Source organism: Sander lucioperca, chromosome 13, assembly GCF_008315115.2.
Source record: "Sander lucioperca isolate FBNREF2018 chromosome 13, SLUC_FBN_1.2, whole genome shotgun sequence".
Taxonomy (NCBI): domain Eukaryota; kingdom Metazoa; phylum Chordata; class Actinopteri; order Perciformes; family Percidae; genus Sander; species Sander lucioperca.
In genome coordinates this window covers 5257070-5269456 of record NC_050185.1, presented here as the reverse complement: position 1 = coordinate 5269456, position 12387 = coordinate 5257070, and the positions used below count along the sequence as shown (strand labels likewise).

At 45.1% G+C, this 12387-nt stretch overlaps 1 protein-coding gene across 1 annotated transcript in view; it reads right to left on the bottom strand.

Moving 5' to 3' along the window:
* Positions 1-3443: 3443 nt before the first annotated feature.
* cxadr (CXADR Ig-like cell adhesion molecule) overlaps positions 3444-12387 on the bottom strand; it is a 41440-nt gene continuing 32496 nt past the window's right edge. Inside the window, exons 4-7 of the mRNA XM_031310913.2 lie at positions 9087-9242; positions 8839-8961; positions 7482-7620; positions 3444-6389 (exon numbers count right to left, since the gene is read on the bottom strand). Coding sequence (XP_031166773.1) covers positions 6107-6389; positions 7482-7620; positions 8839-8961; positions 9087-9242 — 701 coding nt within the window. The 3' untranslated portion in view covers positions 3444-6106. The remainder of the gene's footprint in view (positions 6390-7481; positions 7621-8838; positions 8962-9086; positions 9243-12387) is intronic.

Sequence of the window (12387 nt, the reverse complement as noted above, 5' to 3'; positions counted from 1 at the left end):
TATGTGTCCAGCATGAAGAAAAAAATAGTGTCTAATTGCTAAGCTGGAAATAGCCTGAGATGAGGGGGGGGGGGTGTTGCCCCATCCTGTTAAATCACCACCCTGACCTTTGCCCTCTCTGTAGCCATTCAGGGTGATGCTACTGCACACGGATACTACACGCAACCAGCACTAACACGTATGTACACATACATGGGCCGACGCTGAGAGACGCGCATGTTGATATATCACTGACCGCTGTGGTAATAATAGAGATGACCCCAATCATCAGAGGGAGAAAAAGGGAAACTGAGCCCCATTCCCTTGCCGAGGCTACATTTTATGGCCGGCCTCCATTGTGCCCTCCTGATGACATGACATTGGAGGATGATCACCTATAATAGAGTCCAGCCGAGGTGCAGATTAAAAGTACAAATCACATTGTAAACGACTGAGTTGAGCTGCACTGTGTAACCTCCATCTTGGTCTGTGGGATTTAAACCACAGTGTTTCCACTGGTTCCAATCTCTCAGCTTGACTCAAGGAAGATATGTGATAACAGAGCACAATGTTGGGACAAAAGATCAAAAGAACTGTGTGTGTGTGTGTGTGTGTGTGTGTGTGTGTGTGTGTGTGTGTGTGTGTGTGTGTGTGTGTGTGTGTGTGTGTGTGTGTGTGTGTGTGTGTGTGAAGCTACACTGGGAGAGGATATTAAACCAGGTGTCCTGCCTTCTTGTATTCCCTCCTCTCTTCTCTTCTCCAGCGGCATATGGAAGAAGGTCGAGAAGCAACTCTGATGACTTTAATTTCCCCCCACACGCGGTGTGTCTCCTGTGATAAGGAGCTTAAGTGCTTGCTCTCTATTTCGCTCATGCTACACGCAATCTTCCCGCCAGTGAATAAAATGTCACATCTGCTGATGAGCATCACCTCACTGATCCATGAAGTTTACCAGACAAAGTCCCGCCAGAGAGAGGGGGATCTCGGTATGACATGATGTTCTTGGACTGGAAGTAGGCCTATAATCTCAGCATGCATCCACCGCTGCTCCCCACTTCTCCCCAGAGAGGGAGAAGGTCATCCATCAAAAGTCACATATTAGTCATAGAAATGTGAGCAGCATGGGGTCTGAATAGTGACCCAAAACGATGCTGAGATGCGAACGGGCGTAGAGGTCGGCCCTTAACAGATGACTCCATATATCGACCAAAAGGGAAGACAGGAGAGGTGGGGAGGGCTGCTGGATGCTATACCAGAGCTCTCCTCCTCCCAGACTGGGAGATGAGGAAGACTGACAAATGAGTGCACAGCAGCTTGGTAAGCCTCCTGAGAAATCTGGGCTGTCTGCAGGCGCAGCAGACAGAGTGGGATGATTGGCTCAGGTTTGGACCCGACTGCCTCTCCGCAGAATAACCTCCGCCGTCTCCAGCCGCAACATGCAGGTTGTTCAAGGCGACATACGGTTGAGTGCCGTGAGTGTTTGCATGGTGACACATTGATGCTGTGCCTCCTTCTCCGATTCCTTTTCATTTCACATGGCACAATGACTGTGCATTTAAAGTTCAGACTGTCAGCTTTAATTTAAGAGTAGTCTCAGACAGACTGGTTGCATTGTCCAAATATAGGACTTCAGAGCTTTTTGGAGTTAACCTGTATCCATCTCTAAATACTGCAAGAGGGACCATGTCCAAAAATGGCTGTGGCTCCTCAGTGAATTATCCAGTGTAGCTGTAAAAGCTTACATTCACATCACAATCTGTGTCATTTTACACCCAAAGTGCTCAGAGCGCCGAGCCAAAATGTTAATGTACTGCTGTGCCAACGGAGTTGATGGAGCTCGCTTTTCATGCATATGCATATTCCACTATCCTACCCAGAATTCCCCCTGAAACTCTCTCCCAACCTGACTGAGGTTTCTAAAAACAGCAGAAAGCTTAACGCCTGTGAGAGCAGACGTCATGCTGGAGGAGAGCGACTTTGATGAGACCTCATGCTTTTTGAGGCCTCTTTTGTTAGCAGGAAGCGAATCACTCTTTACAAGATAAATCATTCCGCTAGCAGCCGGCTTAGACTGTGTACAACCAGATAAGGTTGCCAAGGAAACCCTCCTGGAGAACCAATGAGGTTTTATTTATTTATTTATTTATTTTTTGCAATACCAACCTCCTTGATCCGTGCAAACAATTAATACCTTATCCAAGCAGGAGGGAGGGAGCCGGGGAAGTGGGAGGCAGGCACAAATCCCCAGGTGCTTAGCACAACCCCACTCTCTCCCTTATGTGAATGAGGACATGAGGTAAAAAAAAAAAAAAAAAAAAAAAAAAACATGTCCCAAATGGATATTGGACTGGAAGACACTGAGGGATGATGTATGACTCATTGAACATTAATTCAATGAGAACAGCCCTTTAGTCCATAAATGTAATCTGCACACGTGCACTAGCACACATCTCTAATGTCTTTTTAATGAATGTTTTGAATGCTCGGCCATAAAAGTGCCATTACGTCCCACCGCATCCATTTGTAGGACGGCTGCGATTGTGCAGGTATCACTGCGGCTGAACACACCCGGTGCATAGGAGAACCCCCCTGATGTGTAGAGCTGCTGGGGGAGCCATTAGGAGGGACTTTGCCTAGCCACAGATCAATGCTCTGGGGCCCTATCTATTACTGACATCCAATTATAGCAATGGACGTCCGCTTAGCACTGCTACTAAGTGCTTTAGTCTTTTTATTGACTACCTGTCAACAGCCTGCACACAGTGGAGCTGTTGGCTAATAATCAGCTATCGACCTATCCACATGTCGAGATCACCAGCATGTCGGTGAGTGTATAAAGAGTGTGAGGAGTCAAAATAGAAACATGTTACATCAACACGAGCACGATCTGTCCCTCGGCCATTAACTAGGCATTTTACACCATTCAGCATACCTCATTAGAAAGCTTATTTTGTACAACTTTGATTAGTGCTGGGTTTGCAATGGAAGTCGTTACCCACCACATTAACTGAAAGGGGGGAAATTGGCTGTAATTGAAAGAAAAGCTACGTAAATGGTGACTCAAATGGCCACGATGCTACGGACAATACAGTGCAGTGGGGGGATGGCAATGAGTCATTAAGAAGCCTACAGGGTGAGCGGTAAAACGGTGCTGGTAGGTGAGGCAGGTCACAAACCTTTGCGTGTTTACACTAAAGCTGAATGGTGAGCATTGGAGACTGCAGAGGGCGATTGTGCCTGCCCGCTTAATTGATTAATTACAGTCATTAGGTGGTTAGAAAGTCACCTCACCTGGTGTAAGGGGTGGAATTCATTGGCTGATTAAAATTAATCACTCAAAAAGCTGCAGGAAGCCTAGTCCCCCAGAGAACATGCGCCGCTGGAGAGGAGAGAAATTGAGTTTTATTTACGCTCATGTCAACAAGCTGCTACTGCTTCAGTAAATAAACAATCGTGGCTGCCTATTCTTAATTTCATGGACTTTTATTATTCAAAAACAACAGCACAAAAAATACACACAAAAAGAAACTGGTTTTCACACAGTGTGCAAACCTCAAAGGAGATCTTCATACAATATTAGTACGCTGATTTCAAAGCTACAGTTAATATTGTTGTTAGTAGTTAATCTTCTGAGCACACAGAGGGACAGTAACAGGACCATCTCTCTTAGAGCTCTGTACAGTTTGTCAGCAGGTGGAAATCTAACTAGACTTCTACAGGGGCCCATCCTGACCGCAAACTCCCTTCATGTACAATACGCACGCACGCACACACACACACACACACACACACACACACACACACACACACACACACACACGTTTAAGAGAAACTGACAGATGTAATTTCTTTGTCTTAGCAGTCACGTCCCCTTAGATCCCAGAATTCACACAGGAAGTTACAGAACACTCACTCACACATTGCCAGAAATTTCCAATCATACTACGGAACATTTAAACTGTGAAAAGACCCACACCGTCCCTCCTCTTGTTTTAGATATAGATTTGCCAAGCACAGCACGGCAGAGCATCACATATACATACAAACGCCATCATTCAACTGTTGTGATTAGATAAGGTTACTTTGACAGGACATTTATACATACAGCCAGAACCAAAAAAAGCACATCAATTTACCTTAAATAAAGTTTAAAAAACATGGTCACCTTATGGAATAAAAAACCCAAGCTTCGAGACAATGATAAAAGTTGTGTTAAGCTATGGGGGAATTTGTATGCAGTGAGTGGGTGTGGGAAATCCTAGACTTGACCTGAACAGAAAACAATCAATAGGCTCACTGTGTACTGACTATTATATTATAACTGATTATTATATTGTTCTAGAGGCCGTGGCCTACGATGGCCATTTGGGATGATGCTACTGCACATAGCACACGTTGGCGGATATGCTACGGCACAACTCAACTGGGGCAACAAGGCACAATAGAAGTAGCTGTTAGGGTTGTGCAGAGGTGAACTGAGGGGAGGTGTGTAAGGCTACAATAAGGAATAGAATAAGGCGCTGGAGCAAAAAAGAAACACACTCCAAGTATTCATACTGGTTTTCTTTGTAAAGTAGCAGACGAGATTAGATATTGGGCTTCCAACAGTTTTGCAAACAATGGAAGAAAGGGCATTATTTAAGAGTAGAATAACCCACAATCTGCAAGGACTCACCTACAGAAACATCCACTGACTGAAAGGACATTTATATTATCCAGCACTGAGACTGCACAATGAACTCAAACCAAAGGGGTTGTAAAGTGAATGCAGAGCAGTACAATTCAGCATTCCAAGGCTTTTCTCATTTGGTCCTCTTTATGGGCCCTTTCTTCATGTAGGCCGGCTTAACATCCTTCATTAAAAGGTCCAATTAATGCTACAGAAGCCATGAAAGCTTTCATATTGACCACAGAGAGAAGGTTAAACAAGATATTGGCCCCTTGGAATGAGACTAAAAATAAGGAGGATTACATATGCTGGACATCTGAGAGGGGGGGCGGGGGGGGGTGACTGATACTACAGATGATGAATTAAGACTGGGTGCTCTTGTCCTGCTAATATGGGGTGTGTGTGTGTGTGTGTGTGTGTGTGTGTTAGGGGAGGATGTTCTGGTGGTCACAGGGTTTAGGGGCCAGTCAAACACAATCAAAGCTGATTGCTCAGTGAACCTAGCTGTCCAGCTGCCTCCCTTATTTCCCTATACACTACCTCCTCTAAGATCTCTGGAGGAGCGATGGCGGTTATTGTTTTTTAAGCTTAGTCAAGAAGCAATAATCCACCCAATCACAAGAGGTTGCGGTCTGACCCTCCCCTCACCACCAGCCAATCCTGTTCAGCCAATTCAAACAGCAAACGGTTCAACAGAAAAGGGCTGACCTAAATAGACCTTTTTCAACTCAGTTGAAGGACTAATTCAAATTGGTGAATTTTCTTGTAATAAGTGTCTTTCCATTTTTCCAAAAGGTCATATACAATACATTTATGGAATTACAGATGTCAGAAAAACAACTAGTGACTGGATTTCCTGACCAATGATCATCATGTAGGCATTAAAAGACGATAAATGAACTATACATTTCCAGAACTCCCATTCACAAACATAACTTCTATTCACACACACGCTTACGGCTGCAATTTTATACATACATGCATACAGCTGTAAAGCTGGCCAATTAGGGGCCTGGATCTGTTTTGAACATAGAGTATCTCTACCGCAAGGGCCATCTATATAAAAAAAAACAAAAAAAAAAAACAAAAAAAAAAAAAACATGCATTCACGTTATGTACAATATAATTTGTATATTGACCATTCTGCTTTATATCCACCCCAATTCATTTTTCAGTGAGAAAGTCCAGGAAGTAAAATTCATAAAAGTTTTTTGTATTTATATTTGATAAAAAGTTAATGTGCTCTGTTGTGTTTCCAGTACAATTCAATTTCTCTTCTCAGCCCCAAAGCAGAGCCAGGCCTTTATAAGAGGAGTGTACTCCCGTTTGTAAATATTGAAGAGCTAAATGTCAGGCGAGTTAGCCCTATCCCAGCTCTTGCTCCATCTTCAGTGGCTTGTGTCCTACTCCCTTCCTCCAATCCCTCCCCTCGTTGCGCGGCCACTTCTCGAGGACAGGCTAGACGATTGAGCCGTCCTTGTTCTGGGCAGGGATCATGACCGGGATGCCCCCCATGCGGCTGAGGTTGGGGCCGCCCATCCTGGCAGCGGTGGGCGGGGGCAGAGGGGCATGGCTCGGAGGCCTCTCAAACTCCTCCGACGAGGGAATCTTGTCGTACTGGGGCTTCAGGGCGTACTCGTGCAGGTTGGAGGGTGACATGGAGCCCAGCGAGGAGCGCTGGCTGCCCACGGTGAAGCTGCGCGCCATCGAAACACGGCTCTTAGGAGGGGGCACGTCCTCTCTGAGATAAGACAGAGACAGGAGCACATTTAGACAACAAGACGGCAAACTCACTTTTATTAGCTTACCTGAGTGTCAAGTCAGAGATTTGGAATTTTGAAAAATGATTTTGATGAAACCATAATGAAGTTTGATGACACAAGTCTGGAATGTCTGGCACTTGCGGCCCACAGTGAGGAAAACAAATACTTAAGAAGCGCATGAGTCATTTCAAGAGCGAAACATGATGTGACTCAACAAAGAGGGACACATAATTGGAGTTGGCCCGTTTGATTGGTTAGGGCGGTGTCTGCTCACTGCTCAGCCACACTGACCGTGTAATAGCCTGTAGAGATTGAGCTGAGCAACCAAGTACAGCTATGCCCTCTACTCCCTCTGCCACCACATTAACAACTAATAAGCAGCAATAATCCAGTTAAATGCTCAATCAAACGGAGCCTGAGGGGCTCCAGCTTGTTTAGTCTATAGCTGCATGCTGTGGTCTTTCAGCGAATGTGTGTGTCTGTGTTTACGAGACAGGACCAGCGGTCTAATCCGCTTTGTCCTACAGCGCGAGTGTCACATTGTGGTCTTAGACAGATTCAGTCCGCAGCAGAGGGATAGTAAGCCCACGGGTTGTACAGAGCCTGTGGGCCCGATGGAGAGTTGGATGATGAGTGGAGGGGTTAGAGTAGGTGGCTCTGGAGGGGGGGTGAGGGGGGCGAGCCAGCAGCAGACATGACACAGGATCCACAGAGCAAACAAAGCTTTCAAACTGATTACCACAGCTGTTTATTTGAGGAGGGTTAAAAAAAGAAAAAACGCTGATAGAGAAAAAACATTTTCATGGTTGTTGTGGCTGTTGGAGACGTGTGTGTGTGTGTGTGTGTGTGTGTGTGTGTGTGTGTGTGTGTGTTGACCACAGTGAGCTGAGAGTAATAATTACATGTAACCTCTAGCATTTCTTATGCTAACATTTTTCCAGTATTATACAACCTGACACATATTTCCCAGTATATAGCAAAACCTACACAGTTTAACAAAATATTCTTCTATCAAAAGGGAGCGCTGGGTATCTGTGAGCCAAGTGTCATTGATGTTTTAGTGAACGTACCTTATCTCATTGCAGATTTCCTTCTCATACTTCTTCTTGTTACGGGCACGGCAACAGCAGAAGAGGATGATGGCAATGATGAGGAGGATCAGGAGTACAGTAATGATGGCTCCTGCGATGATGCCTGCAGTGTTGGGGGCTGCACAACACGAGGAGGAAAAGGGTTGGAAGGTTTGGTAAATGTCATTTGGGTAGCAGTGGCTTAAACATAACTAAGGGTCTGCGTCCAACAAAGACCTCAAAATATAATGCTGGATTATTTTCTGAGGCAAAGTGGTGCTTTGACCATGGCTTTGAGAGCTCATGACCCATAAGTGAGTGGCAGGTTTTTTTTTGTTTTTTTTTTCGCATCTGGCACTTTTTTCAGCTTATCACATTGAAAACAGTTCAACATTTCAGTGCAATTACCAATGTCACTCAAGACATCCTCCTACCACTAAAGTGTGCATTAAACATTCTGCGTCCGCATAGCCAAAGGGGTCTCGGTGATGCACATTTCGTCATCTGCTAACTGCTGTGTATGCAGACACTATATCTAATGTATACAGAACTGTGGCCCGTTTCGGAGTATAAGGGTGAGTTTAAAACAGAAGCTGGGTCAAAGAAGAGTGTCAGGGCAAGAATGATTACATCTGGCACATTCTGCAGTACAGCAGCTTATGAGCACATTAACAAAATAGTGGCCCTGAGATCAATAAACCGTACTCAGTGACAAGACCAAAGAAAGGTAAAAGTATCCTTGTGCCTGTATGATAAATACATTGTGTTCCAGCACTCGGCTACAGCTGCCCCATGCTGCAGCACCTGTTTGTTGTTTGTTTGACAGTGCTGCCGCAGCCTGTGGTACCACAGCTTCTACTACTCAAGACGCTGACTGAATCCTCAAACCTTTTTTATGGCACTCGTAAATCAAATGTACACCATCTTTCTCAATACATTGGAATCTTCAGTAGGACTTTCCACTTCTCAATGCTATGTTTAGCTGTGATAAAGTGGCAGATCTGTTGATGAGGAAAGACTGAACACAACTGAGCTTTGTCTGTATGTGTGCTAGCACTGATAAAAGTGAATTTTTCACAAATGTGCATTAACCTAATGGATCCCAGATGCACACCTCTTGATAGTACAGGGTAAAAAAAAAAGTGTATTAATTTAGCCAGATACGTAGATTACTAGCCACTCTAGTGGCATGGCTTCATGGATGGCAACGACGGTCGGCCGGTTGATCGGCCCACCGCCTAAATCCAGTCTTAAACATCTCAACTAGGGCTACAATGATTAGTCAATTGAAAATTCATCAGCGACTATTTGGATATTGCAGGTTAGTGCATCAACGTGAAGTTAGTTGGGTACTCACGAGGTGTCACGTTGAGATACAGAATACATTCCTCCGAGCCAACACGGTTATTGGCAGTGCAGCGGTAGGTGCCAGATGTGCTGGCAGATGCGTTCCTCACGTTAATGGTGCCTCCCACTGGATCTGTAGGGAGGGCAAAGAACACATCAGTGAAGAGATGGCAGCGTTAAACAGAAAGAAGACCTGTGTGTGGGACCTAAAAAACTGATTTCCATTTGTCTGGGAGTGCTTGTGAGAGGGTCCATTACCCATCACAGCGGAGCTGGGCAGCAGCTTGCTGTCACTGGTCTTCTCCCAGCTGTATTGCAGGGGTTTGGTGCCCTCGTTAGATAGACACCTCAGCACAATGTCTTTGCCTTCCTGTGTGGGGCCTTCGGCGTAGCACCTGGGCTTGGATGGCTTCACTGTGGAGAGAAAGAATGAAAGAAAAGTGATTGAGAGAGGTGAAAAACAAAAGACACAACCAGGTGGCCTCGGAAACAAAGCATCCCTCCTGCCTACAACCCTATTATTTTTAAATCTTGTGGCAAGTTGTGTGCATGTGTACTGAGTATTCCTGAAGTTCACCTCCTTCCTTGCTCAAAGCAGCAGTCATCGGTGTAATGAGAGGCGTAATCAGAGTAATTGATACAGCTGCTGTCATTACAGGAGCTGTCGCTCAGGATAATCACAAAAAAAAGAAGGGAGTCGCCTGCCATCGGACACACACAAACACACGTGTGCACGTAGCTTTCAGGGTTAGGATGGATGGAGGCTAAGCTTTCTGTCTTAAAGCCAAACGTGTGCAAACACTCCTCGGGTCAGTCAGAGCGCTGGTAGGAGATGAGATGGGGGATACAAAAACAAACAGAGCTTCAAATTGAAAGCAGACCGACTCCAATGAAACCCAGACACACAGTCAGCCAGGCATTGGGGGGGTAAAAGGGGAGGGAGAGAAAAAGAGAAACTATGAGAGGTGATGTTTTTAAGGCCACAATCAAAGTATTGTGCGTTCAGTGAGAGAAAGCTGACATCATGGGGTGGTAATAATGGGTTCTGTAAGAACAAGACCCTGGAGCGGGGCTCTCCAGATCTGAACCAGGTGTCAGACGAGAAGGGGGGAGCTTAGCAGGCATAACCGTAAGGATTAACAGTAGACTAACGGTACGGAGTGCTCCTACTAATTTAATAAACACACAGGGCGTCAGGACGGAGGGGCAAAACCGAGAGCTCGTGAGAGCAGAAATGATGCGAGCGCTGATGGACAGATGGTGGAGTGATGGGGGCCAAGGCTGTGCAGCTCCTCACTCACCGGCCTGCTCTTTACTGCTGTTGTGTTGCATACACACACACACACATTCACACACACATTCACATAACACACAGTAAATGTCAGAGAGCTATGACATTTTGAGCGCATCTTTTTAAAGGTGAACTCGACACGTCTGAGGGCTGTAACACACAGCTCCTCTTATCAGGACTGCTGTCCGATGAGCAGATTTATTTGTTTGAAAGATGAGGTCAAAGAAGAAGGTGACAGAGGCTGGAAGAGCGCAGAGAGATAAAGGGCAGAGCGATGCAGCTAACCTGGCTCTGTTAAACGAACAATGAATTGAGATTTATGAGTTGCACAAGGCTATCTTGCGGCCGAGATAAGTAGAAAGGGATCGCTAGATTGTGGTATTTATTGGAGTCAAGAGGCGCACAACTTTGAGGAGTGACCACTGATAGTTGAACGATAAAAGTGAAATATAAGCGACTAGTGGGCACTAAAGTTGGGCAGAAAGAATTAAAGAGATTGGCTGTTGGGCTTTCAGTGAGATCCTGGATGCGATTAGGAATGCCTGGACTTGTGGCAGACAGAGCTAAATGATTGGCTGTTGAGAGTGCAGGTGGGGGTGTGTCACAAACAGTTGTGAGCAGTGGCGGACTGCAGGTGGGCACTCTCCTCCTGTTAACTTCAATGTCCCGGTGCAACCTGAGGAGAATACACAACAAGGGATGCTACCTACTGTACAGTAGCTGGACACCATGGACACTGCAGGTTTCAGCATGTGTGCATGCCTGCATATGGCCATGTGTGTGTGTGTGTGTGACAAGCCACAGCAACACCCAGTGTATAGAATTGAGGTGTGTTTGTGCACACATATGCATGCACGTCTCCCCTGTTCTCGCGACCATCCACCTTGTGACAAGATCGACCTGAAGGTGGAATGCAGAGCAGGCAGGATGTCCTTCCCTCTCCTTGTCAATGTTTCTTTGCTAAGAACACCCCTGCCCCTGGGGTCAATAGCTAGCAGCCTGTCAGCTTCTGTAGCCTCGAGCTATCCCTCTCTCTCATGCACCCTATAGATAAAGACAACCAGAATGAAAGATGGATTTGCATTGTAGTCACCTAGCTGATGCTCTTATCCACAGCAGGATACGATGGACAAATGAAACCAGACAGACAATCAACACAAAGAGTACAAGAACCACCAGAAATAACATCTGGACAGTAGATACTAAGACAGTAACCCTGGAATGATCATATATGATATACAGTATCTCACAAAAGTGAGTACACCCCTCACATTTTAGTAAATATTTCATTATATCTTTTAATGGGACAACACTGAAGAAATTACACTTTGCTACAATGTAAAGTATTAAGTGTACAGCTTGTATAACTGTGTAAATGTGCTGTCCCCTCAAAATAACTCACACAGCCATTAATGTCTAAACCGCTGGCAACAAAAGTGAGTACACCCCTATGTTAAATTCCCATAGAGACAGGCAGATTTTTATTTTTATATTTGGCATGGGGTACTTTCCATAAAATCATCTCTCAATGCAAATCAAACCAGCTATTAGGCTAACCGACATAAAACCATGCCAATCTCTAGGTATGGTGAAGGGGATGTGATGATGTGAGGCTATTTTAATTCCAAAAGGCCAAGGGAACTCTATCAGGATGCATAGTATCCTGGATCCATGAAATAACTGGCCTTTAAAAATAAAAATCTGCCTGCCTCTGCCAACTGAGCTATATGGGCGCCCATATAACTGGTATTTGCTTGTGCAGCAAACCTCAGCCTAGATGCTGTTTCTATTTTAGATGGGATTTGTTAACTAGGTGGCTTTGATGAAATGATAAACTTTTTCTTTTTTTTTTTTAAGATTATTTTTTGGGGCTTTTTTGGCCTTTGACAGGACAGCTGAAGATATGAAAGGGGAGAGAGAGGGGGGAATGACATGCAGCAAAGGGCGCAGGTCAGAGTCGAACCCGGGCCCGCTGCGTCGAGGAGTAAACCTCTAGATATGGGCGCGCGCTCTACCAACTGAGCTATCCGGGCGCCCTGAAATGATAAACTTAACAATGACATTAACTGACATTTAAAAATAGGCATGAAAACAATTGATGAATCCTTCCTCGCTGGTGAGGAATGCAAAGGGTGTTCTACGGAAGAGAAGCCGTCACAGGAAATGTACAAGCATATGTATGACTCAGCAATGATTTAAGCGGTGATTCGTTTTGTTTAAGTTGCTTCTTGTCAGATACATTTTTATGTAAAAGTAGCCTTTCCAAGG